The 24,863-nt window shown below is 43.4% G+C and overlaps 1 protein-coding gene across 3 annotated transcripts in view; it reads right to left on the bottom strand.

Annotated features, from left to right (window-relative positions):
* Positions 1-24,863, bottom strand: part of LOC147733896 (uncharacterized) — a 254,485-nt gene that overhangs the window by 201,884 nt on the left and 27,738 nt on the right. For all 3 annotated transcript variants that reach the window (XM_086952795.1, XM_086952796.1, XM_086952794.1), the window contains exons 4-6: positions 15,746-15,840; positions 14,225-14,335; positions 8,186-8,218 (exon numbers count right to left, since the gene is read on the bottom strand). In XM_086952795.1, the coding sequence (XP_086808921.1) occupies positions 8,186-8,218; positions 14,225-14,335; positions 15,746-15,840 (239 nt within the window). The remainder of the gene's footprint in view (positions 1-8,185; positions 8,219-14,224; positions 14,336-15,745; positions 15,841-24,863) is intronic.

Raw genomic sequence — 24,863 nt, 5'->3', positions numbered from 1 at the left:
ACAATATTAAAATCTTTAAAGTATGCCCCTCCACGGGTATCCCTTCACTTATACATACACATTCTTTTTAGGCCTTCTCAATAAAATATTACTTGTGCAAATAAATGCTTTGTGCTGCAATCCAAAGCAGGGTTTGTCTACCTTATATTGACATCAAAAAAGGGAGGGGGATTGGCTGTCTTCTCTGTGAAAGCAACAAGAAATGAGAAATGGCTGTAAAATAAGTCAAGCCACAAGGTTTACTACTCCTGCCATTTTTAGCAGTATAACGTGCAGTGACGCTGTCTTAAGTTTTGCAAAACCTACTTGGAGCGCAGTCTCTCCGTGCTTCTTGCAGTCCCTACCATCCTGAATATTACCGGGTAGGACCACCGGAGCTGCTTTTAAGTTGCTCCGTCGGCTCCATAGAATAGGTGTTTCCTGATTGGCGTATAAGTCATTCAGTAAAGGGCGTTGTAGACATCCCGAGACTAGGACCATGGTTGCCTACTAAATCTATAGAAAGAAGCCAAAAACGGTATCCTAGATTAAACCTATTGTGTCGTGCGAATAGAATTCCTGATTAAATTCATATTTTCAGGCAGCAGTTCCAGCCATATAAAATGGCCTTTATAATAGTGGAATCGCAATTGGATTACTGTGGAAAAAATATTTTTTCATCACTTTCGGAAAACAAATGCACTCACTCAGGCTTTCATTTAGTAGTGGAAAAGCTCATATGGTTGTAGCGATGGTTAATATCCATATGGATGTGTTGGGGTAGTCTTTTGGTGAACCTAGGAGACTCTCTTTGGGTCTCTGTGATCCACTGGTTTTTAACCAAAATGATAGCGAAGAGGACTTTTAAGATGTTTCCCTTCATGACTATGTATGTAGACCGTTGTCCCTTCTGATTAATATGTATACAGCTCTAATAAGGCAGCTTTCGTATTCATGACTGGGTTGTGAATGGGTCGAAGGTGGTCATATTTACAAACTTGCCCTATGGGCTAGCTCCATGAGAGAGGCCACTGTACTCATGTTTTATGTGGACTCGTATTGCTAAGCAGCATAGTGTTCACGGTAATGGTCGACTGCTGAGATAATTATGTTGTACAGACCTAGAAATGGCTTAGAAAGGTTGTGGATAATGTTTTGGTTTAGCGTCTTATGGAAAATTTTGGGAGCGTTGTCATGTGGCACTCCAAATAGCAGAGCTGCCTTTAGGACTGATTTGTTATTATCCCTTCGAGTTCCAAAGTGTAGGTCCCAGAACTAATGTTGGTAGCAAAGGTTCTTCCATTACAAAAATGCCGCTAAATTTCCATATTTGTGCCGCTTAATGTGCTAATCCATGCCGCTATATCCTGGGGGTTCTGCCATACGTAGGTTAGATATAGGAGGCTTCTGGCACCTGGCTGTGAAGATCGTCTAACTCCTTTTCATGTCGCACACGAACTTGTAATAGAGAAAAGATACCACCATACGCCACTAGGAGGCACTGCTGCGCTATGAAATCAGTGCGTGTGGAAAACGGAACTGAAACAAAAACAACAACAAAATCTTCCAGACTAGAGAATTGATGTTGAAACATTATTGCGGAGCTTCTTCCAGAAAGTAAACTGAATACAGATGTTCCTGGAGAGACTGGTAAACTTTTAGAAATTATGTATTTGAAGTCAACAGGTGCTGCTCGGTGCTGCCATTCTGACTCGTGCATATGAACAGTAACATAAGTCAGTGCTGGCAGATACAGTTTGCGTGTGTTACACTATGAGCACGTGCCCAGCGATCCTCAACATCGCGCATTAAGTATCCTTCACACGGGATTCTCCAGACAGATGGCCGCGACAGCAGACGGAGTTTCAATTAGAAGTTAAACTTGACAGGGGTACTTTTCAGTAGGGTAGCAAGGGAGGGGGGCGGTCCGCGAGTTTGTGGGCGGGACTAGTTTTGGGGGCGGCAGGCTACTTATCTGCATGTCAACCCATCTAGCAACACAATGAAGGCCTTGGTGCTGTGATCACTGAGTGGTAAGGGCAGGCGGAAAGTTTTACTGGAAGGGTGCCTCCCTGGGGGTATACAACGTTTAGCACGCATTTTTTACCACGCACTACCCTTACAACGCAGGCATTACCACGCATACCATTACAACGCATTGCGCTGGGGGGCGCTCTAGGATAGGGAATAAGTTTAATTTTATATCCAACACCTTCCCTAGTGTCCACGGGGACTGGAGTTGGAATATAAAATTATACTTACCACTATCCAGCACCTCAAAGCGCTATGCGTTGTAACGGTATTCGTTGTAAATACCGCGTTGTAATGGTATGCGTGGTAATAGTATGCGTGCTAACGTCATACATCCGCTTTTCTAATGGAGAGAGGAGGGAAATGATGTAACTCTCAAGTGTGGCCCTAGTACCTTCAGCAGGCTCCGTGGCTTAATCCGGGCGCGGAGATGGCACTGGCCCACCCCATCTGGTGTGTAAAGGAAATCACTGCCAACTTTATCCCTGGGTTTGGCAGCAGGATGTTACAGCAGTGTCGAGCCAGCAAAAACTGGCAGCCTCCCTTTTGAATTGTTATTTCTTTCTTAACCCTGTTGCCATTCGCCCAACAGTAATACAAGTAATAAAGCCCAGATGACAAAGAGGCAGGTGGAAACTTGCAATTTTCAAGCACCATGCTCTGCACCTGGCAGTGTTCTCCTGGCTCGGGAGTGAAGCTTGTTATTGGTAAACCTGAATGCAAAAACTGTTTCAAACATCACTAATGGGACTGTTGGCATAAGTAATGCGGTGGCTTATAAATAGCCCTTTCAATTTAATTATGAGCAATCGTAAACACTGCCCAGACAATCAGATTTAACCATAAAGAAAGAAAATTAATAAAGCTCAAACAGGATTACAAATAAGCAACTGGAGTGCCATCTCACAACGTACTGCGAGGTGAATTCTTCAGTCGCCAACATTACATTAAACGAATACTTAAGTGTGCTGCTGTTTTCCCCGGAGCAAAATTGTGGATGGTGGAAGTCAGAAGGCATTTACTCAGTGCACTTGTTCTCCCACTAGTTTCAAGGTCACCTCTGGCCATCTGATGCACCAACAGTGGATGACGCATGAAGTTCTGCAAGGCGATTAGATGTCATGGGCCTGATTCAGAGTCTTACAAGTACCTATTACAACAGGATGTAATTCACTTGTAGTAAGGCGGACAGGCTATCTGTCACGTTGTGACATATGAACCCATGGGTCATACTCTATAGCAGGCCTTATGTTTGCACAGCCCTTATACGAACAGGCACATCTTTCCACGGTGGCATGGGCAGTGTTTGGGGGTGAAGTGCCACTCTTTCGGAGATCAAACAGTCTTCACGCCTTCATCATGACTGATGAAGGCGTGAAGGTTCTGTTTTCCTCCATCCAGACTCAGCATGCATTCAGATGAAGAGTCTGCTCAGGGGGAGCCCAATCTTTATCTCTGGGCCTAGGACGAGGGTTTGTTTTGGCAATCTTCTTGCACTCTGATTTCGAAGAGTGCATCACTTTTCACTAGGAGTGGTGTCTTCACGCCCCTTACTATTTTCAGGACAATGAACTTTGAGTCTGACAGAAGCGAAGGAACAGGGTTCCAAGTGGAGGGAGGGATTGTCTCACTTTGATAACGAGTGGATAGTAAAAAAACACTTACAAATAATTCAACACAAAACGCACATATACATTGTTAATCCTGAGAAATGGGGTGCAGCCCTTCATAGGGTTTCAACCCACACATTCCACCTGTCGCCCACTTTGACTTCAATCCTGCAACTAGGCAGTAAAACACCATTAAACAAGCACTGGTAAAGCCAATAGCTATAGGTTTAATGTGCTCATGCATGAAGCATTAGCCTATTAGAGCGAGAAACAAAGGAGATAATGACCTGGAGGGAACAGAAAGGGATATAGTTGCAGAGTATTCCCTCATGCATATCAATGCAAGCACTCAAGTGGAGGCGGAAAGATACAACCAAACACTCAATAGCATTAGTTGAGAGATGAATACCCACTGGGCTGAGCCAAGACTACATTGACAAAGTCTGAAGCCTACGGCTGAAAGATGCTGCTCAAAGAAAACCAATGGTTAAAAGGGGCAGACCCAATGCCTGCTCTACGTGTATTGTCAGCAATATGACTGTTTTCGGCAGGGCCGCACCACATCCTATCCTGTGATTCTGTGCAAATCACTTAATCCTTCTGGTGATAAATTGGTATATAAATATGCTGCAAGAAAACTTTATGAAAATATAGTTCCACCAAAGCAGACATTAACAGTATTTCGGCAGAGGACAAGCATTGGTAAATGCAGGAAAATATGCTACAGCCAATAGAAATGGAGGAAAGGTAAGTGGCATGCACAATAACCAATGAGAAGCCAAGACAGAGAGGCAGCAGGATGCAAGTCCCTTTTAAGTCTATATTAAAAACAATAGATTCTCAAGCACAGCGCAAGCGCTGTGCAGGCGAAACCTAAAAATACAACTTTCACTACCATTCATTATCATTGTATACTTTTCATAAACACTGTATTGAGGAGAATGAATGTAGTGTCAATGTGGGAGAATGGACTCTTGAGTTCCACCCTCAGAACTGGAAGACGTATTCCAATAAAATTCCAGGTAAACAAAAGAGAGGCATTAGAAGATCGTCCCAACGGGAGACCAGCAACCAATGCAGGGTCCTGGAAAACAGGTCTGATTGGATATCTATTACCTAACGAAAAGAGCTTGCCTCTTTGGAATTCCACATGGTCTTGGTAAGACAGAGGAGGAATTTTATGTAAACATTGTTTGAATAGTCAGCCTAGGAAACTACAGCTTTGCTCCAACCATATGCAGGAAGGACAATGGTGGAAAAATGAGTCTTTACAGTTTTAGAAAGAATAAGCCTCTACCTGACTGTTGCTAATGATGGGCCAAGCGGAAATGGTCATTAATTAGAGTACAATGGTTTTCCCACAACACACAGTAGGAGTGCAGGTGCCTAGACAGAAAGATCAGACCACTTAAGCCCAGTTATTCAAACATGATCCTACCAACAAAATCTAAATCGTCAGAGCATTTATTAGTAGTTTTATTTTCTTACTAATCCAAGCATTATTCACAAGAAGGGAGCCAGAAAGTGTTTCTGAGTATCATCACTGCTCAGGCTAACATTAACTATTAATTATGATTTTCTGGTGTAATTGTTAAGACTTGTAAAGCACGAGTGAATCAATTAAGTCGGTGGGGAAAAAAGGGGTACTGAAAAAGATTGACAAACACACCAATTCTCGAAAGACTCCACAGGTTCATATAAAAAGCGAGGAACAGAAAAGAGTAATACATTTTAATATTCTCTGTAAGAAAGGACTAAATCCACAAAAAGGCTGTACCTCGGATCTTTGATCCTGGCCTAGGAGTAAGTTGTGGCGCTTCAGGTCCTGCAGGAATGGGAGCATTACCAAAAGGACGAGGAAGAGAACCTGGACCGGAGTGAGAGTGTAGGCTATGATAATGAGAACTGAGAAGAACTAGAAGGCCAGGACTGAGAAAACCAGCAGGATCAGGACCTGGATGATCAGAACCAGTTCTGAATCAGCAGTACTACTAGAAGGAGGAGGACAAATTCTTACATATATATTGGAATGCATCTAAATTCAGAACTACTGGAAGGGGACACCAACATTACACTTGAGATGGAAGCACCCTTGGTGTTGCTAGGCATATAGGGTGAGATAAACCCAACAAGATTAAAAATCTAATAAATCTGGCTTTCGCAGTAGCCATAAGGGATATCCCGCAGAGATGGCGGAGTGCAGAAACGCATTGTGTTCACGAATGGGTAACACTTATGGACAAATGCATCATAATAGAGAAGTAGATATATAAAGACATAGGATGCCCATAAAATAATGAGAGGATATGGGGCAAATGGGCAGATGAATTGAAGGCACAAGAGTTAAGGGGGTTTTAACGATGGTAAGTGGTCGTGATGCTCGTAAGAACACTGGATTGCCATTTCTTTGTTGACCTCCTCCTCAAGTAGAGTGACACTAACATCATGACACCATGTTATAACATATACAGATTTACCTGAGAGAATAGAGATACATTATTTTATTTTTATTTTAGTAGTTTTATATAGCACTGGCTGGACCCAGGGGTATCAGAGCACTTTACAGCATATACAATAATGTGCAAATAGACGTTACAGGTAATTGGTAGAGCGTGAGGGATCGCGCCGGGTAGGGAACAGGTACATAAGCGAAGGGGCAAAGGGGAGGAGGGTGCAAGACAAACTAGACGATCATCCAAGCGTATTCATTGATCAATTAGTTCGTACTCAGAAAGTTTTCTTGATCCGAATCAGTGTCATCGGTCCCAAATTAAGGTAAGGTGGAGCATCGGCTAAGGAACTTCCTTAGTTCTATCTGTTCGTTCGAGAGCTGTCGAGGAAGACAGCTTTGAGTAGTGTCTTGAATTTTAGAAACAAGGGGGTTGTTCTGATGTGGGAGGGATGGAGTTGCAGATTTTTGGTGCGTTTCCAGCAAAAGATTTGGCTGTGTTTTTCTGCGTGCGAGTTTTTAGCGGGATGAGTAGTAGAGAGTTGGAGCTCCTGAGGTTTCTGGGCTGGCCGGCCCTTTTGAGTTTGGAGGCCATGTATTCCGGTTTGCCTGTGTGCAGAGCTTTGTGCGTGAGACAGGCTGTTCTAAAGCTGGTTCATACTCAACTGGCAGCCATTTAAGTTCTCTGAGAGCGGGAGAGATGTGTTCAAATTTCTTAGTTCCCGTAACCATTCTGGCAGCTGCATTGAAGGTTGTCTTCAGGGGGCGAGGTGAGATTTTGCTTCCCTGTCAGGGCAGCAATCTCATAGTCTATTCTGGTTAGCACCAGTGCTTGGGTGGCTTGTTGGAGGTCTTTGGGTGGGAGGATTGTATAGTAGTTTCAGATTGAGAAAGGTACTTTTAGCAGTTCTTGTGATGTCTTTCTTCATGCCAAGTTTCGGGTCGAGGGTGATCCCTAGAGATTTTACCTTATCTGCTGTGAGGTTACCATTGAGGGCATCAATGGCTTTGAGCCATTCTTCGATCTGGGGTTTTTATCTTTGTTGGAGATGAGGAGTATTTCCATTTTCTCTTAGTTGAGTTTCAGGTGATTACTTGTGAGCCAGTGTTGAACCTCCTTGAGCTCTGTGTTAAGTCTCTGGATGTCGTCAATTGAAGTGGTTTCCAGATAGATCTGCATGTCATCTGCATATAAGTGAAAGGGGATGTTGGATTTCCTGAGTAGAGTGGTGAGGGGTTCAATGTAAATGTTGAAAAGCTGAGGGGAGAGCACTGACCCTTGTGGAACATCCCTGATGACGGGGTCTAGATCGGACTCAAAGTTTTTAATTTTTATTCTTTGTGAGCGGTTGTGGAGAAAGGAAGAGAACCAGTGGAGGACCGTCTCCTGAAGACCGGCCCTTTCTTGTAGAACCTTTATGAGCAATTTGTGGTCAACTGTATCGGATGCGGCCGATAAATCTAGGAGTATGAAAAGGCAGCATTGATCCGAGTCAAGTGACTTGAGTAGATCGTCTATGTAATTGAGGATTGCGGATTCGGTACTGCAGCCTTTTCTAAATCCCGATTGATGGGGGTCTAGGAGATTGATGTTATCCAAGTGTTGAGTCAACTGAGGGAGTACACATCTTTCCAAGATCTTGGACAAAAGAGGTAGGTTCGATAAAAGTCTGAAGTTATTCAGATCCTCAGTGCCTAGCCCTGTTTTTTCAGCAGTGGCGTGACTTAGCCTACTTTGAGGCAGTCAGGTACGATTCCAGAGCTCAGTGACCTGTGAATGAACCAGCACCAAAGTGAGGCTAGGACGAGATTCAGGTCTTTGGCCAGGTGAGGGGGACATTATTACTGGATGAAGCTTATGTATGCGCTGATGTGCGGAGATATCCAATGGAGGTAACTGCTGGTTAAATGTTAATAGATGTTAAACTTAAAATCATTAAAGTACTGTTTGAAAAAATATTGCCGAGGCTGAACGTCATTGGCTCTGTGCTCATGACTTTTCCCCTTTTTTGCTGAACCCAATTGGACTTTCTCCAGTTACAACACTGATTTTCAGGCAAGGACTGATGCAGTGATTTGTCAAGAATCGCCCAATAAAGTACAAGCAAGAACTTACCTTTCCATTTGTTGCATGGGAAGTGGAAGGTTTCTGAAAACATGGAAAGAAAAACATGCAGTTAAAAATGTAACTAACTAGCACACTCGAATGTACATACAGGTCTCAGGCTGGAGACAGTGAGAAAGTGTATTCATAGAATAAGCCCAATAGTCATGTGTTCTATCTTAGAAAGATCTGAGCATTAAAAAAAACTATTTATATGTTCAGGCATAAACCATAATACAGGCAGCATGGAAAAGACAAACGGAAAAAGAGGTGTAGAAGTCATCACAGGGTCCATTGACAGTTCACTACAGTACTAATCACTCAACCACAGTAACCTCCACCCCACACCCATTCCCATCCCCTAACGTCAACATATTGGGCATTGCAATCCATAATCCTAAATCATCTAGGAAATTAGGGTCTGTTCTGACCATTTTCACCCTGCTTTCCTCTGCAATAGCCCATTCTAAAAGACCTCTTTTCCAGGCTAGGATCCTAGCATGAAGAGACTGCCTGCCCCATGACAAGCCATTCTGAAAGACAAATCCTTGCCCCAGATGCAGTACATAGAGGGGCTCAGGCTGTGCTAAGGAGCCCAAGGTCAGGCTATGCTGGGGCGTGCACAGGTGGCTGAAGTGGGAGGTGAAAGAAGTGCTTGTGCACCTGGGTACATTAGTAAAGACTACCTTTTAGTGGCTGCTGTGAAGATGGGTCTGTTGCGGAGGCGCTGGTCATGTTTACAACTACAGCAATTACAGCAAGTTCAAGTTTAAATTTGTATACGCACTACTCACCCAGAGGGTCTAAAAGGCGCTTGAGGGAGGGGGGAGACTACAGAGGTTCACCCACTCAAGCTGCCCACCGTGCGTTTGATGTCTGCAGATACCACCATATCAGAGCCAATATCTGTAAACCTATGCCAATATTACTGACTGTTAAACTTACAAAACACTTTTTAAACATTTTACCATCAGATAAAATGTTTAAAAGATGAGTTTAGAAAAATCATTGTGTTATTTACATGGCGCCTAAAGACCTGTTAGGGGCTACATAAATGTAAGTTCCAAGTTTCTTTATTTCCTGCATAGTTACTTAAAACCATTGCAATATTACTGCATAAAATACAAAATTACATATATTATTCTATTTAGCTTATACACGGGAATTTTCAGATTAAAACCCAATTTAAAACCGAATATTGGGTGAGTCTTTGCAAAAATAAAAACAGAGTTAATTATAGGCATGTGCCATTGTGTGTCTGAATACTGTGCTTTACAGACACATATTCCGTGGGTTTTTTGAAGGTCATCGTGGTTATGTTGGTCAGGCTTTCTCCACTTGTTTATAGGGTTCTCCCTTTACTTCTGGCAGTTTGTTCTAATTATGTACTGGTTGGGGACATTGTCCCTGTTATCAGTGTGCTGCCCAGGCCTGGTTCAGATTTTTGTAATCTTGGGCATTTTCTGTTCAGCCAACATAAGAAATTTGACCAATCTGCAATTTAGTTGTGTGTTTTCTGGATTTAAGCATGCTAGCACTGCTTGCCTCCTGGTGCGGATGCCTTTCTGTCTGAAGGGTTCTTTGAGAAGCTGTTTCCGTGCTTGGTGCAGGTCCTTGCATAAGCAGATTAGATGTAATATGTCACCTTCTTTGGTTTTGTACAACTTGCACGGCTCTTATGCTAGTGGCCTTTTCCATGGCAGAAGATGCTGAGCGCACTGAAGGATTCCCATTCTGTACCTTAAAAAGTTCATTTTTATGGATTTCGGATAACTCTGGTTAAAATATGGTTGCGAAGCCAGTGTTTAATAGGAATTAAGCGTCATTCAGGCGTGAGATCTGTGTGAAAAGCTTGCTTTATCTTCCACCAAGGAGATTTGTTTTAAGGTTTTCCAGACCAGTTTTTTTAAGTTGTGATAGCTAATTTGTGCGTCCCAGAGTACTGTAAGTTTGGTAGATTCTAGGGCTGTCTGTAGATAGCTTCTGGCTTCGGAGTACTCCCTGTGTTGTATGTCATGCCACATATTACAAAAAACAGTGGTCCCTATATGTGAATGGTATACAAAAAACAATGATCATACACTTAATAAGTAGTATGTCTTCTGTCCGTCCGGACAGGGTTTTTATTTTCCATTACATACAATTAAAGTGTTTCTTAGAAAATGTCAAGCGGTCACAGCCGTGACCCTCAACATACAAGACACAACAACGAAAAAAGTATAAAAGAGGCAAGAAATCCGTCTGCGCACTTGTACTTCAGTAAAACAGTAAAACAGACTTAAAGTGTTCAAAAAACCACACCATTGCATTATTAAATGTTACGTAAATAGTTTGCATATGGGGTTAAAAGTCGACGACGTTTCGATGCCCTGTAAAATAGAGGCATCGGCACTGCCGCGGGTATGACGACCGGATCGTCATACCCGCGGCAGTGCCGATGCACTTATTCAGTAGCCATTGTGCTCCTTGCGGCTTCTACACGACCGAGTCGTGATTATCTTCCCGGACATTTAAAGATACCGGAGAACTTAAAGTCGAGGTTCACACCCGACTTACCAGATAGCTTAATATAGCGGTCTCAACCACGTAGAACTTTCTACGGATGGCATACAGTTACGACTAAATGTAACGAAAAGGCTCAAAAATTATTACTCGTGTCCAAGACAACAATAATGTCAACTCTTGTCCTGATGATGATGCCTCTATTTTAAAAGGCATCGAAACGTCGTCAACTTTTAACCCCATATGCAACCTATTTAAGTGTATGATCATTGTTTTTGTATACCATTCACATATAGGGACCACTGTTTTTTGTAATATGTAATGCCCAAGGTCCCTATGCTATATCTTAAGGGTTCCCTTGTTCTGTTGAAACGTATGTCATGCCACAGCAAATAATTTAACGTATCTGTGGTGGCACTTCTGATCCTATGCATGCAGGTGATATAAGCTCCGTGCCTAGCTAGATCTTGTCATAGAAAGTCAAATTCCAGCCTTATTTGGGCCAGTGATGTGTAGGACGGAAGGCTGAACATGATTCTGTAAGCCTTCAGCTGTGTCTTTTCCAGCTCCTTTGCGTCTCCTCCCCGCATTGCCTCGCTGCCGTAGGTAATTGAGGGGAGTAGTTTAGCCCGGGCTACTTTCAGAAATGGAGTCAGGGTATGCCCCATCAGATTATTTGCGAGGTTTTTCAGTGTTAGTGCAATCAGCAGACCTTTCCTTCTGGCGTTCTCTTTATGGCGCAAAAACGACCCGTCCTTGTCAAATGTGACTACAAGGCACTTATACTCCTGCACTGGGTCAAGCTTTGTGCCACCAAGGAACCAACTTTTATGAAAGTTCTTTTTGCAGTTTATTGGCATTGTCCTTGTCTTGCTCAGATTTATTTTTAAGTTGTTTTCTGTGGCGTAGTTCATAATTTCTGTCAGTAAATGCTGGAGACCAACGTAAGTATGACTGAGCAGAACAACGTTGTCTGCGTACATGAGATTGGATAATGTTTTCCCTCCTATCCTTGGTGAATGGGAATTGCAGGCGTCGAGCGCCTTTGGTAGGTCAGCCATGTACAGATTGAACAGGGTCGGTGCGAGCACACAGCCCTGTTTCAATCCCTTGGTTGTAGGAACTTTCGCTGAGATGTGGGTACCGCCGCCTAGTTTCACCTGCACCCAGGTATCAGTATGGAGAAGTTTCAGCATGTTTAACATATGCTGCGGTATTCCCCATTGCGCCAGTTTCCCCCACAATCTTCCCCTTTCAACGTTATCAAAGGCAGCGCTGAATTTGATGTAGCATAAATGCAGAGGTAGTTTTGAAGCTTTGGCTTCCTCAATTATTAGGGAGATTGTGAAAATATTTGGCGATGTGCTGGCCAATTTGCGGAAGCCGGTCTGATTCAGCGGTATTATCGAATTCGCACCACCCAGTTTGTCCGCTCCTCTAGTATGGTGCCCGAGAAATATTTTGCTTCATTGTCTATAAGAGAGACTAAGCGATAATTGTTAAGGAAATTTACCCAGTTTGCTTCTGAAATATATGACCCAATACCTTTATTGTATGGGTGAATAATCCCGTTCACCGTCTTCCAGAAGCGGGCGCTATTATTACTCTTTGTATTGTGTAGAAGTTCAGCCCAATACGCATTCTCACACTCCCTGCTGATGTTACATTTCCAACTTTTTAATTTTGCCCTTTGCTCATTCAAGAAGGCTTGTACAGTGGCGTTCTCTGGGAGTCTTTTCAGCCTGCGCAGAGTTGCATTTATTGATTTTTTGAAGTATTTCAACTGTTGTCTTTGGTCCTTCGAAATTTTAAATCTAGTTATTATTATTAGCAGTAGTAGTAATAAGGCAAAACATTCACAGAAACCCTACATTACCCACTAGTATCAAAAAGAGGTTAAATAAATATTGGATGAACTCAGAAGAAAAGATATGATAAATGATCTCAATTGTGATTCTCTATTCCATCTCATTTACCAGCAAATCTAAACTTCTTCCTCTCCTGGTTTACATTTATTTAACTAGTCCCATAAATGTTGCCACTTCCTAGTGAACTTCTATGTTTTAATCATACCTCCTACTATTTGTGGCCTCAGCTACTGCCTGAATTACATGAGAATTAAGCAGAGACTTTATACTGAAATGTTTCTGAGCAACGAAAAAGACCTGTGTTTCTGTCTCTGATGCTAGGAGAAATCTTCTGAATTGGCCGGTGATCCCCGCTGGGAAGTGATTACTGTCAAAATATTTCCCACTGTAAGCTCTAGAATTTAAATATTTGGACTGCTGTCTGATGAAACGATAAGCTAATTTCTCTGGTGTTCAAAAATTTGTTCAGGAAAGTAGGGATTTGGAAGTTTACATTTTAGACACTCTAAGTGTTCCACACACCATATTAGTCACAACCACAAAACACTGTTGTCATTTTAATGAATGAAGTGCTTTCATCTAAGCATGGGCGAATTTTGCGGATCTCGTGTTCGCGAATTTTGCGGATTTGCGAACTCGCAATCCGCAAAATCCGCGAATTCCAGCGAATTTGCGGATTTTTTTTTTTGTGTTCGCCCGTGTTTCTGCCAGTTCGCGAGGGTTTTTACAATTTCGCAATTTGCGAACTTACCTGTCTGGTCGCAAGTTTTGCGAACTTGTTGTTTCTACGTGTCCAGCCTGTTTGGGACACTCTTCTTCATCACTGCCACTCTCTGTCACCACTGCCACTCTCTGACTACTCATGCCACCCTCTGGCCCACCCATGCCACCCTCTGTTTCATCACCACACCCTCTGGTTGTCCAGTGTACATTATTTTCGGCAAAGCAAAGCACACCTTCCCTGCCTCAAGTGACCTGAATTAATTTGGGGCTGATTAATGTGTCACAGAATATTTTTTTAGCTGGCACCTGCTTCCTTAGTGCGCCCTGATTAGTGATCTTTTGCACTTGCTAAGTGCTTTCATTGTTGCAAAATTAGTTACAACACCTGCCCTGCCCCAACTGACAATAATGAATTAGCGGCTGATTAATGGATTTTAACTTCCAGCCTGGCTCCTGCTTGTCTCCCTTAGCTGTAATTCAGGACCTTTGTGGCATATGTGTAACTATTCTGAGGTTCAGAGCAGGGTCACATAATAGTTGCAACTGGCAACTGAACTCTGGAGGGGCCCCTCAGGAAGCACTACAGGAAATGGCTACTAATGATGAGCCTGAACTTTTGAACCTGGCAAGTAGTTTCAGTTTTGCTAAGATCGTATTTCTGCAATTTAGCACTTATTCGCGGGGCGCGAAGTTGTACTGGGAAGCCGCGAACTCACGCGAACAGTGCGAGCAGTGCGAGCAAAATCCGCTGCTCGCGGATTTGCGGATTTTGCGGGAGATTCGCGAATCTCGCGGATTGCGAATTTCCCGAAAATCCGCAAAATTCGCGAGCGAAACGGATTTTCCGCCCATACCTAGTTTCATCACAACGGGATTTATTTGAAAATGTACAGCTGCTCCCGGATGCCGACATCTAATGAGCATCGAATTGTAAGCAATTTCCAAGATTGCTTCTTACCTGTAGCCCGCCGTAGATGTGGTTCAGGAGCTCGTAAGCAGCATTGTAATTACAGTTGTTGATGTAGTCTGAGTTTGTAGAGCTGCACACACCTCCATAGCGGTCAGTAGGCTACAAAGCAAGAGCGACAATCATCAGACATTCATTCAAGAGGATATCATGTGTAATAACGGTGAATGAAGCAGTGTGTCTCATGAACTTCTGCTGTCTTCTGAGGTGCACAACTCCAAGTGTGGACAGCTCCAAGTGTGGACAGCTCCATGTGTAGACATCTCCATGTGTGTAGAGCCAATGACATATCAGAAGGTCAGGATACACTACATGACTTGGAATGAGACTACCCGCACCACGTTTTAGTTTCTGGGAATTGTGTGTGAGATAAAGTTGTGCCACAAAATAAGTCTACGCAGGCTCTAGGAGCTTAGAAATTGTTTAGTAGGTCAACAGCAGTTGAAATTATTCTGAAGGGTGTAACCAGAAAAAAATATATACCCCCAACATGTCCCAGGAAGTTCTGCGGAAGTGAGGTAAGCGCACCCAGCAGCCGTTCGTGAGACGGCTCTTCCTGCAATTTTCTTCCTTCTCTCCATCCTTCTTTCAGTTTTTGTCCTCCTCTCCATCTTACATTCTTTTTCCATCTTTCTTTCCTTCCCTTTTCCCAACCTTTCTGTACTTTTTTCATCCATCCATCAACCTATCCATTTCTCCATACATCACTCCATTTTTGTTCTTAATCATTCATCCTTCTCTCTACCAATCTATCATCCATCCTTCTCTCCATCCATCCCTTCTCTACCCATCTATCTGTGCATCAATCCTCTCTTTGTCTTTCTCTCCATCTGTCCATCTCTGCATTCCGCCACCCTTTCTTCCTCCATCCTTGTGTCAGTCCCTCCCTCCCTCTCCAAGAGATCATATTTATTTGCTTCTTGGAGACCAGGTTCTCCTATCACAGTCAAAGGAGTGATAAAGAGCTTTAATGTTTCATGCTTCACAGAACCTACCAGGGACAGTCACCACGCCCTCATCCACCGCCTCTGCTCAAGCTGCTAAAGAGGAGTGTTAATGATGCCCCTGGTTAATCCCATTACCTGTAAAAGGCACCCTGACTCAGCCACGGTTCGATCCCTGACGGCAGCTCCGCTCAGCATCATGTGACTCTAGGCAATAGCTCACTTAAGCTCCCCCATGGCCCTCTGGGCCTGGATGCCCTCAGGGCTGATAAATCTCGCTGTACAAATCTGGAGTTAATATTAACAATATGATGATAAAACAAGGAGATCCTGAACGCACAGAAGTCGGTGTGGTGTTCCATATACTAATTCATCACTAATCCATTATGGGTTCCGAAGTAGCGTGCTATTTGCGGAAAAAGTGCTTCAACGCCTCGCATGGGGTAATAAACGCGATATAAATGCAATTACAATACAATATAATGTGTGGAGATAGCTTCAAGGACCACACCTTTGGGGTCAGAATTATCATGTAAAAATGCCTACCTAATTGATTTCTAATACTTACAAATCCATGCTCAGCTGGGACATTATAAACAGTTGCAATAGCTCCAGGTGCAGTCACGTAGGATCGATAATATTCTTCCACTTTCTTTACCACACCTATGACACGTGAGAAAATAATGTTAACAGAGTCTGCATCTATATTTGGTTGCTGTCTACAGAATTCTTTCTTCTATGACTGGACTTTAGCAAAGGAAATGCCCTAGCATGCAAAGGCCTTGTATATTCATTGCAATTATAAGTACCCAAACTCACTACCTTGAATGAAGGAATAAATACTTATTAAGCACAAGCATACATCACAGAGGCATCTTAGCGCTACGCCAGGGAGAGGAAAAAAGGGAGCAAAATAATAGCAATGTCTAAAAGACTATTCCTAACTGATTTTAACAGAATGCTGACAATTGTCTTTATATTTATACAAAAAGATACGTATTATTTTTTGGAGAAAGTCTCTACAATTCATAACAATTGCTTTGAGGGGCCCACAGCAAAATTAGTATGAATTAGTAGCCTGTGAAAGGATTTGATATCTGCAGGTGAGGCATGCTCTCGCGAAATATATGGTTCACCTACAAGAGGTTCAACCTCCTCCGGCTTAAAAACAGGCCCTTTCACACATATATAGAGCTCTCACTGTTCACCTTCAACCCCCACCCCACCCCCACCCCTCTGCTAGTGTTAAAAACAATATAACAAGGCCTGAGTCCTGGGGTTGAGGAAGATGCAGCCTGCAGAGAGGCGTGCAGATACCAGCTAGAGGTGGCTATCTGGACAGAGTTCCTGCTGGCGCAACTAAACCTATCCCACCCAGTGTGCTACACCAGGACAAGGCTGTTTAAAATGTGGGAAATCAGTGTTGAAAATGTTTGAGGGGGTGTGGTAGCAGGGGCACATTGATCCATACACTGACAGACTACCTGCAAATCCAACCCTTCAAATGATGGTGACAGCTACAGGGGAAAAGGGAAGCCTCACGCCTGCACTGGCAACGTTGGGGATTTGGGGTGTCAAACCTAAATATACTCTAGTCTGGTGCAACGTTGGCAGGTTGGGGGCAAAGTTATACATTGTCCGACTGTGGGGCACCCCAGCTATAGTGGGGTACTGAAGTTGGCTATTAATATGACTGGTTCATGCAGCTGGAGGAGACAGTTTATAAAGGCTACTGGGGCCTCAGAAATTTAACAATATATGGGACCCATGGAGAGAATCAAGAGACACTCACTCCTGAAACTTGGAACTAGGTAGGGGTTGATCTTGTCGGCCATATTTAGGGTGCTCAGACACTCGCTGAATATACATTTAATGGAACTCCTCATAATAACAGGGAGATTGGGAAGTTTTGCATGTGTATATTGATAAAGGAAAACTCAATAAAAATGCTTTTTCTAAAAAAAACAATTGCTTGAAGGCACTTGGTAGTTTCACACCTTAGAAGCTTGAGACTTTCCTGCTAGTCTGGCTTTTTTGGAGCAGAAACAATTGCCCTGACCTCCATGTCAGATCACAAAACACACCCCAGAGTATACTTGATAAAACAGGCCATGAGAGCAGGGGCACTGGAAAAATGCATCACTTTATTGAGTGCCATCAGCATGTGCCAAGATATGCCATACAAAGGAATGGATGAGAAGAAACAAAGGTGGAACATGAATGTTTAACAAAATCAGGGATAATGAGGATCCCTGGGGGACTCGGCATTTCACTCGAGTTACTTTGTACCTGAAAGGTGTCATTGATAGCGAGTAACTTCAACTTGACAAAAACGAAGAGAACCAACCTGAAAGGCATATGTCTGCCAAACAGTCAATCATGATAGCATGATTGACCATGTCAAACGCTGCAGAATGGTCGAAGTGCATGAAACCTGTCCAGACTCCACCTTAATTCATTCAAGATGGAGACAAGTCCAGATTCAGTTCCCATCTGAGGTCGAAACCCACTTCGAGCCTCATCCAGTAGATGTTTGTGTTCTAGGTGGTTTGAAAGCCACCTAGCAAGATAGGTCCCCCTGTTTTTAAGATCAAAGGGAGAAGAGATATAGGCCTTAACTGGATTCCCAGAGTGGGTTGATATTGGATTTCTTAGCAGCGGTTTGATACACACACTTTCATTTTATTGGCACCTATCCAATTGTTCAGGATAACTGTGGTTGCAGGCACCACTACTTCAGCCATGTCATGTAACGTTCTGGCAGTGCAAATATCATCAGCAGGTCCAGACTAAATAGATTTCAAGAGGTGGCTTCTGTTGTCCTCTGAATGACAGGGATAACTTCCACTTTAGGCTCCTTTTGAGAACATGTCTGCCTTTGGGATCTGTTGAAGCATTAGGTGAAATTGAGTCACTTTTATACTTCCATAGTTTGTTTGAACCTTATTAGTAAAACAAGAAAACTGTTTGCCACATGGTTCCTGCATAGGATTGCTGAGCTGGTAGAACAAGCGGGTTGGTAAGCTCTCCAACAACTTTAAATAAGGTGCATGAAGAGCTAGAGGCATCTGTAATTCAATATAGGATTTTTAATTGACAAATATGTTTATAGCTACTCAGCTACCATTTAAATTTAACAATGCAGTTTTGTCATAAGATCAACACTGTTAATTTTCCGTTTGCCTATTGTAGTGTCCCTGTGCCGTTGCGTGGTCTTTGAAAGTTCCTGATTACTTCACCTGGCCTTTAGATTTTCTACTTTAAGAGTGGCTGGCTGTTATGTGTGTAAGACTGCGTAGGAATTGCTCAATTCTAACGTTTTTTGAGGACCTACGTCTTGTTAGAAGGATCAAACCTTGCAGCGCTTTGTGCAGCTTTGCGTTACTCTACAATTATCAACCCATGCAGGGCAACACAATGTGGCCTAGTGTGGCTTGATAAATCTCACTTAGGATTTACATCATCATTACGCCCCGTGCGTGGCGCAAGGGCGATGCTAAATCTGGCTTTATGTGCCACTTGATTATAATTGGGAAGTTAAAGACAGCGCCTGCTGCATTATTGATAGCTATGCCCCTTGCTCATTTGACATGGGGGCAACGGGGCTGAGTGCAGGACGTGGCCAGACAACAGACCCGCTGCTCAGAGGTACTGCCCTTATCAAAAGGCATTGCACACTTGTTTGTGGGGCACAGGAACTGGAGGCGCGGGGGTTAGGGGAAGGCTACGCCCTGTGCCCGTAGCACACTGCACATGGTTGAAGCCTATGCTCGCTGGTTCAATATGTGTGTTCAAGTGTTTTTTAACCAATATTAGCAGATCCGACAAGAGACATTTTCTGTTTGAGTTTATATTTTGTGTGTGTGCTTTTTGATTTGTTGACATCTGCCAGAAGTAACAACAATTTGAATTTTGACTAAAAGCGAGCCAAATAATATGAAAAAATCGATCTTGGGGAAATAATTGAATGCAAACAGAATTTCAGATGTTGAGCTGGTAACGTGGAACGCAGGTTATTTTTTATTTCACCAAATGAAATATGTGCTATGTATTACATTGAGTACTGAGCCACTAAGAAATCTGGTTTCATTTTCTGCTGCTGCAGATGTTGTTTATGATTTGTAGACGCTGCCGCGAATGTAAGGTAGATCCGAGTCTCGCAGTTAGCTTAGACTCTGTCTTGAACCCGCACTGATGTTTGCTTTGCGTTACTTGTTGTTTCAGATTAGCCTGCGCATCAGGATTCCACAGCGACGAGTGAGCCATCATGAGCCTCGGGTCTCCTGGAGACGGACAATCTGCAGAATCGGAGACAGACAGCTCCTCAAAACGACCAAGGTAGTTATCACGAGGAAAGGGTCTGTAGGAGGTTCTTCCTCAATCCCCTGCTGTGCCTGAGGCATAGACCTGATTAAAATGGCCTTCGTCTTTAGAAAGTGTGCCACTTTTGGCACTGAAGTGGAAGTTGGTGCCAAAGATGTTGAGACAAGTATGACACTGACCCCAGTGATGGAGGAACCTCCAAAGTCTCCGGCAGCAGAAGAGATGGAATTGGTGCCAAGATGGTGTAAGAAAGAGGCGGAGAGGGATCAACAGGTGCAGGGGATGGAATTACCAGAGGACTCCTGATCAGAAGTCCTGAAGGCTCCTTAGGACCCAAAGGCCCATCAGAGGAAGGCAGAACGGAATGCAAAATGGGCAGCACAGCCTGGGTGAAAGCCACAATCTGAGCAGCATTAGTGGAAATTCAGAAAAGGAGTGGGTCTCTGGGCCTGGAGCTGTCGCCGGTTGCATTTTCATCACTACAGGTTCTGAGGACAACATCAAGGCTGGAGTTGGGGAATTACGTTGTCAACTGGAAGACCTCCCCATCGAGAGGAACCAACATCAAGAAGGGGAAGCTTCTCTTTTGCAGTGTTTCTTGTGCTTTGTTTGTGAAGGCTTATCAATATCCTTGGGAGTAGGCTGTTTCGAACACCTACTCTGTTTTATTGAATGCTATCACTTGGTCCTAGCAACTAATTGTATACAATTCTATCTACATTGCACAATTTAATTTCTGTACAGTTAAAACTCTCCTACCTAATTTTGGATATGCACTATTCGCGTGCGGCTTCGCTTTGGGCGTCTTCCTGGATGTACTGTTTTTTGTTCACAGTCTATCTTGTGAAGGTAACCAAACAGGTAAGTATTTTATCCCTAATCATTGTAACAACTATTGAAGATGCTGTATGTATCCTTTTGCAGTCTTGAAAAAAGTCTCTCTGATGAAACATGTGTCGGCTGCTTGTCTGTATTGTATATTAAATCTATGATGCAAGAAATGTAAATCACACTGAGAAGAACAAATAGGACCTAGACAACTTTGAACTTTGTTTAGCTTTATTACTGGCCATACATCATAACCATCGGACTTCTCTGTGTGCTTCAGTACTTTTTTCTACATTAGACCTGGAAGAATGTTTGGGCTGCAGGTATCACAGGCAGACATCATGAGGGTTGGAGAGCGACAACTATTTATGGCAGTAATTATAACGTTTAAATCCTGAAGTTCAGCTAAGACATATTAGCAATACATTGCAATATAGTAGATTTTGTAAGAAAACTCTACAAAGAGAGGAATTTCAGATCTGCCTCGATCGGATTAAAAGAAACTGAGTTCAGATTGGTGGCATGATGCCATTTACGACTCTGACTTCCTGTTCAGAGAGAAGAGTGATTTAAACTTTTGCGGAATAACTCTGGTGCCTTGAGGTGGTTCAAAAGGTGAACAATCTGCAAGCACAAGTATCCACCAGAAACACGGCAGGCAGACAGAAACTCCCATCTACCCTGTCACTTTGTATCTGAGCTACAGAACTGGTTCACTATGACAGGATGCACAACAAGGGAGCGGAAAAAAGATTTGATTGGAGACAAGAAGATAACACAATCAACAGAACCCTAAACTCAGCAATGAAAAGCATAATGTGTTTATTCTCTATATTGAAATACTGTGTTGTTAGACTTAAGCCATAAGCAATGTAATAAGGAATGTTATAGAAATATAAACAATTATGCATTACCAAGCACAGTGTCATCATTGCAAAAGTTATCAAACAACTGCATTGGGAAATTAACACGTAAGTAATTGTGTACTTTGCAAATTGTCAGTTCTTCCTACAGCTTTCTCTTCGCTCTAATCTTACCTTTTAATTCCAGTCGAATAAAATATGCAACACAGATGCCTGTTCCCTCCACCTTAGTGGCTATACTCTAGCTGCAAGTAAACCGCATTCTTCCAATCCCTGGACTGAAGGAGGCCATCTCCACATTTTCTTTCTCTGTCTCTGATACCTTCTCTGTCTGTCTGTCCTGCCATATCATCCTCCAGCCCCTCTGCCCTTATGTCCACTATGAGCAAAACAAGTCATTTATATACACATTTCTTGACATTGACTTCATAAAGCGAAGGTCAATAGTAAACTATTGGACTCAGCCATGCTTGTGAGGGACCCAATTAAAAGCAACAGAGAAAGGACTGTTTATATTTCGTGACTGGATACATTGATACGACCAGTGAAGAGATCTTTATATAAACTACAGTCCAATCACAAGTGATGACATTAAAGATTGCTCCAGAACTGCTAGAGTAACAGAATGTACAACTCAGTTAAGAGGGGAAGATGACATTCTTTATGACAGTAACTCACAACAAACAGTGGCTAATAGATACCGCACACAGTGTCTACAAACAAATACACAATGCAAACTTTTCATCGGGTGGCAAAAGCATAGCAGAAGTTTAAAAAAGCATATCATAACAGACATTGCCATCTCACCTTCATTATTGTTACTCCGTCTCATTTAAAGTTTGTGACATTGCATGTGCGTGTCAGATGGTCACCACAGATCAATACACTGAACACTATCGCCACTGGCACCGGAAGGCATGGGGCAATGTATGACACAACGATGCTTTGGATCCAGTGATTATATCAAGACATCAAGGCTGTGTGCTTCTCAAACACAAAGGGGATTTAACTCAAAATCAATGGTTCACTCTCCCAATCTATTCGACTCATGTGAGGCACCCGTCAGCGATGCCGGCTCTCCCCCTCAATATTTGCCCTCATGATGGAACCGTTGGTAGCAAAGATACAGGCCAATCCCCAGTTATCGGGCTTGACGGTGGATGGAGTTGAGCATAAACTTTCCTTAATCGCCGATGACATCCTTTGCTTTATTACGAACCTCGTTGTCACTGTCCCTGCTCTAATGGAGGAGTTGGAGGCCTTCTCACAGGTGACAGGCTTCAAAGTTAATTTTACTAAGTCATGGGGCCTTGAAGTTGCCGATCCCATCATAGCCTTGAGGATCCCATTTGTCAGGCAGGCTTTCAGTGGGAGTCGTCAGCTATTCCTTACCTGGGGAATATTTTGCCATCTCAAACAAAGGACCTATATATTTGCAATGTACCCCCCAATCTCACTGTAATTTTTAAGGGCTTATATCGCTGGGGGAAGTTGGAAATCTCATGACGGGTTAGACTTAACAGCTTGAAAATTTATTTGATGCCCAGATTGTAATTTGTTCTTCAAACTCTCCCACTTGCCTTCCCACCTTCAGTACGGAAGCATATCCATGTGAAAATGCTGTCTTTTGTGTGGGGGGTAAGTCCCCTAGGGAGACGGGAGTGAATTAGGTTGGCCAGTCTCGGACAGAAGTTTGGGGTTCCTGGACATTTCTGCTTGTATTCTGGCAGCACAACTGCACCCCTCCTTGGATTGGAAACATAACCCCGAAAGGACACTCTTTATCCGGGTGGAGCAGGCTTTTTCTCCTTCCCCATTGGGAGAGTTGCTGTGGCTCCTCGCGTCTTCATCGTTCCTATCCCTGCCCCTATAACCTTTGACATCACTGCTCGTGTCCTATTGGGGAGAGGTGCGTTAGCGACGGGCATTCCCAACTCACCCATTTCGACTGACCCACCACCACGTTAATAACCCTCATTTTGCTCCTTGCATAATTGATCCTAGCTCCTTGGGCTGCAGTCAGGGACGCCCCCTTCTTCTGACTGGGTTTGCACTTTCCCAACGACATGACTTCCACCTGACACAGGCACTTCACTGGGCCAGCACACTAACGGCATGTCTGGCATGTCAACGCAATGTCATACCCATATAGTTCTTTTACTTGAATAACATGCACCACAAAGGAATTTCGTGGCTTTATCACTCTCGGCTGCAGCTGACTCCCCCTAAAAATCAAGCATATGTATTACAGTGGGAGAGGGATTTGGCCACAGAGCTGTCAGCCAACACCTTTGGGCGATCTGGCAGAGGTCAGCGGGGGCATTCAGTACAAGGAAATTGCCTATAAGATACCGGCTACTATCTAACGCCTGTTAGTCTAGCCAGGACATTTGGGGGCTCTGATTTATGTTGGAAGGGATGTGGTGAGAGGGGTACTTTTCTACACACCTGGTGGACATGTCCTAAGATCGAACCTTTCTGGATGGAGGTACAGAATATCATATGAGTCATTACCAATTTCCTCCTCCCACTTGAACCACTGCAGTTTTTATTGGGTGATCCTGGGTCGATCGCATTTTTCCCTTGTCGATCCCTCAGGGCTGCCTTATATCTCTGCTACTTCTTGCCGCACAACTCTGTGTGGCGCAAGTCTAGAGGCAGCCGCTCTCTCCTTCTGCAGCAATGTGGTGGGGGAAGGTTTGGGCTCTGTATGCCATGGAGAAGTTGACTGCTCATCTTCGGGACAGGATGAATACATTTGCCAAACCTGATATCCCTTATTCACTTATATTAAGAGAATATGACGAACTGGATGTCTCCACATGACAATACTAAGCGCTTCTGACATTCATGTTATGTCTGCTTCAGATGCTGACTCTGTCGAAATGTGAATAATATGTGTGAATTTGGGATGGTATTTGTCAGCCTCTGCTTTCTATTGGATGTGTGTGTGTGTGACTTGCTCACCTCATTGAATATGGACCTGATGCATTGCATGCGATGATCATATGCAATGCGTTTTGTTTACTTGAAAATACTAAATAAAGTTGTTAGAAAGCACACCCAGGGGATTTTTAGTACTGTTGGATCCTCTTTAGATTCTATGATCTTGCAATAAACAAGTCATTCACAAAGAACAGGTCAACAAGGATACGTGGATTGCTCCCGGGAACCGCAGGTCTCAAACTGAAAATTCTGCAACTGTCAACAACGAATAGTCACTCACTGACAATGGGTTCTGTCTATGGATTCCAATGGATTTTTGTTGGATAAGAAAGGTATAACTTGCTTGAGAAGATGAGTGCACATTGCAGTGGCATAACAGGCCCCCGCAGCCCCTGCGGTGCAGGGGGGGGGGGGGGGGTGGCCTGTGCTCCAGGGTCCCCCTCATCACAATACTTTGGCCTCCAAGCTCCTGATTAAATCTGTAGCGTTTGCCCCTCCATGTACCTTGCAGGGGGCCCCCTCAAGTTTTGTTACGCCACTGACACATTTCCTATTGGCTGGTGCTGGAGGTGCACTTTCATCATTACTTCTTGATCAGGAAGAGACTGTTTTCTCTGGAGAAGAGGCGTGCTTATTAGAAATTACAGACGGGCTTACTTAGAAAAGCAGCCACCTTCTCCAATACAGGAACATCCCACACCATTGGAATAGAGCATAGAAAGAAAG

This window comes from Lissotriton vulgaris, chromosome 1_2 (genome assembly GCF_964263255.1).
Source record: "Lissotriton vulgaris chromosome 1_2, aLisVul1.2, whole genome shotgun sequence".
Lineage (NCBI taxonomy): Eukaryota > Metazoa > Chordata > Amphibia > Caudata > Salamandridae > Lissotriton > Lissotriton vulgaris.
The sequence above is the reverse complement of the archived record's forward strand: the minus strand, read 5'-3'. Positions and strand labels throughout refer to the sequence as shown.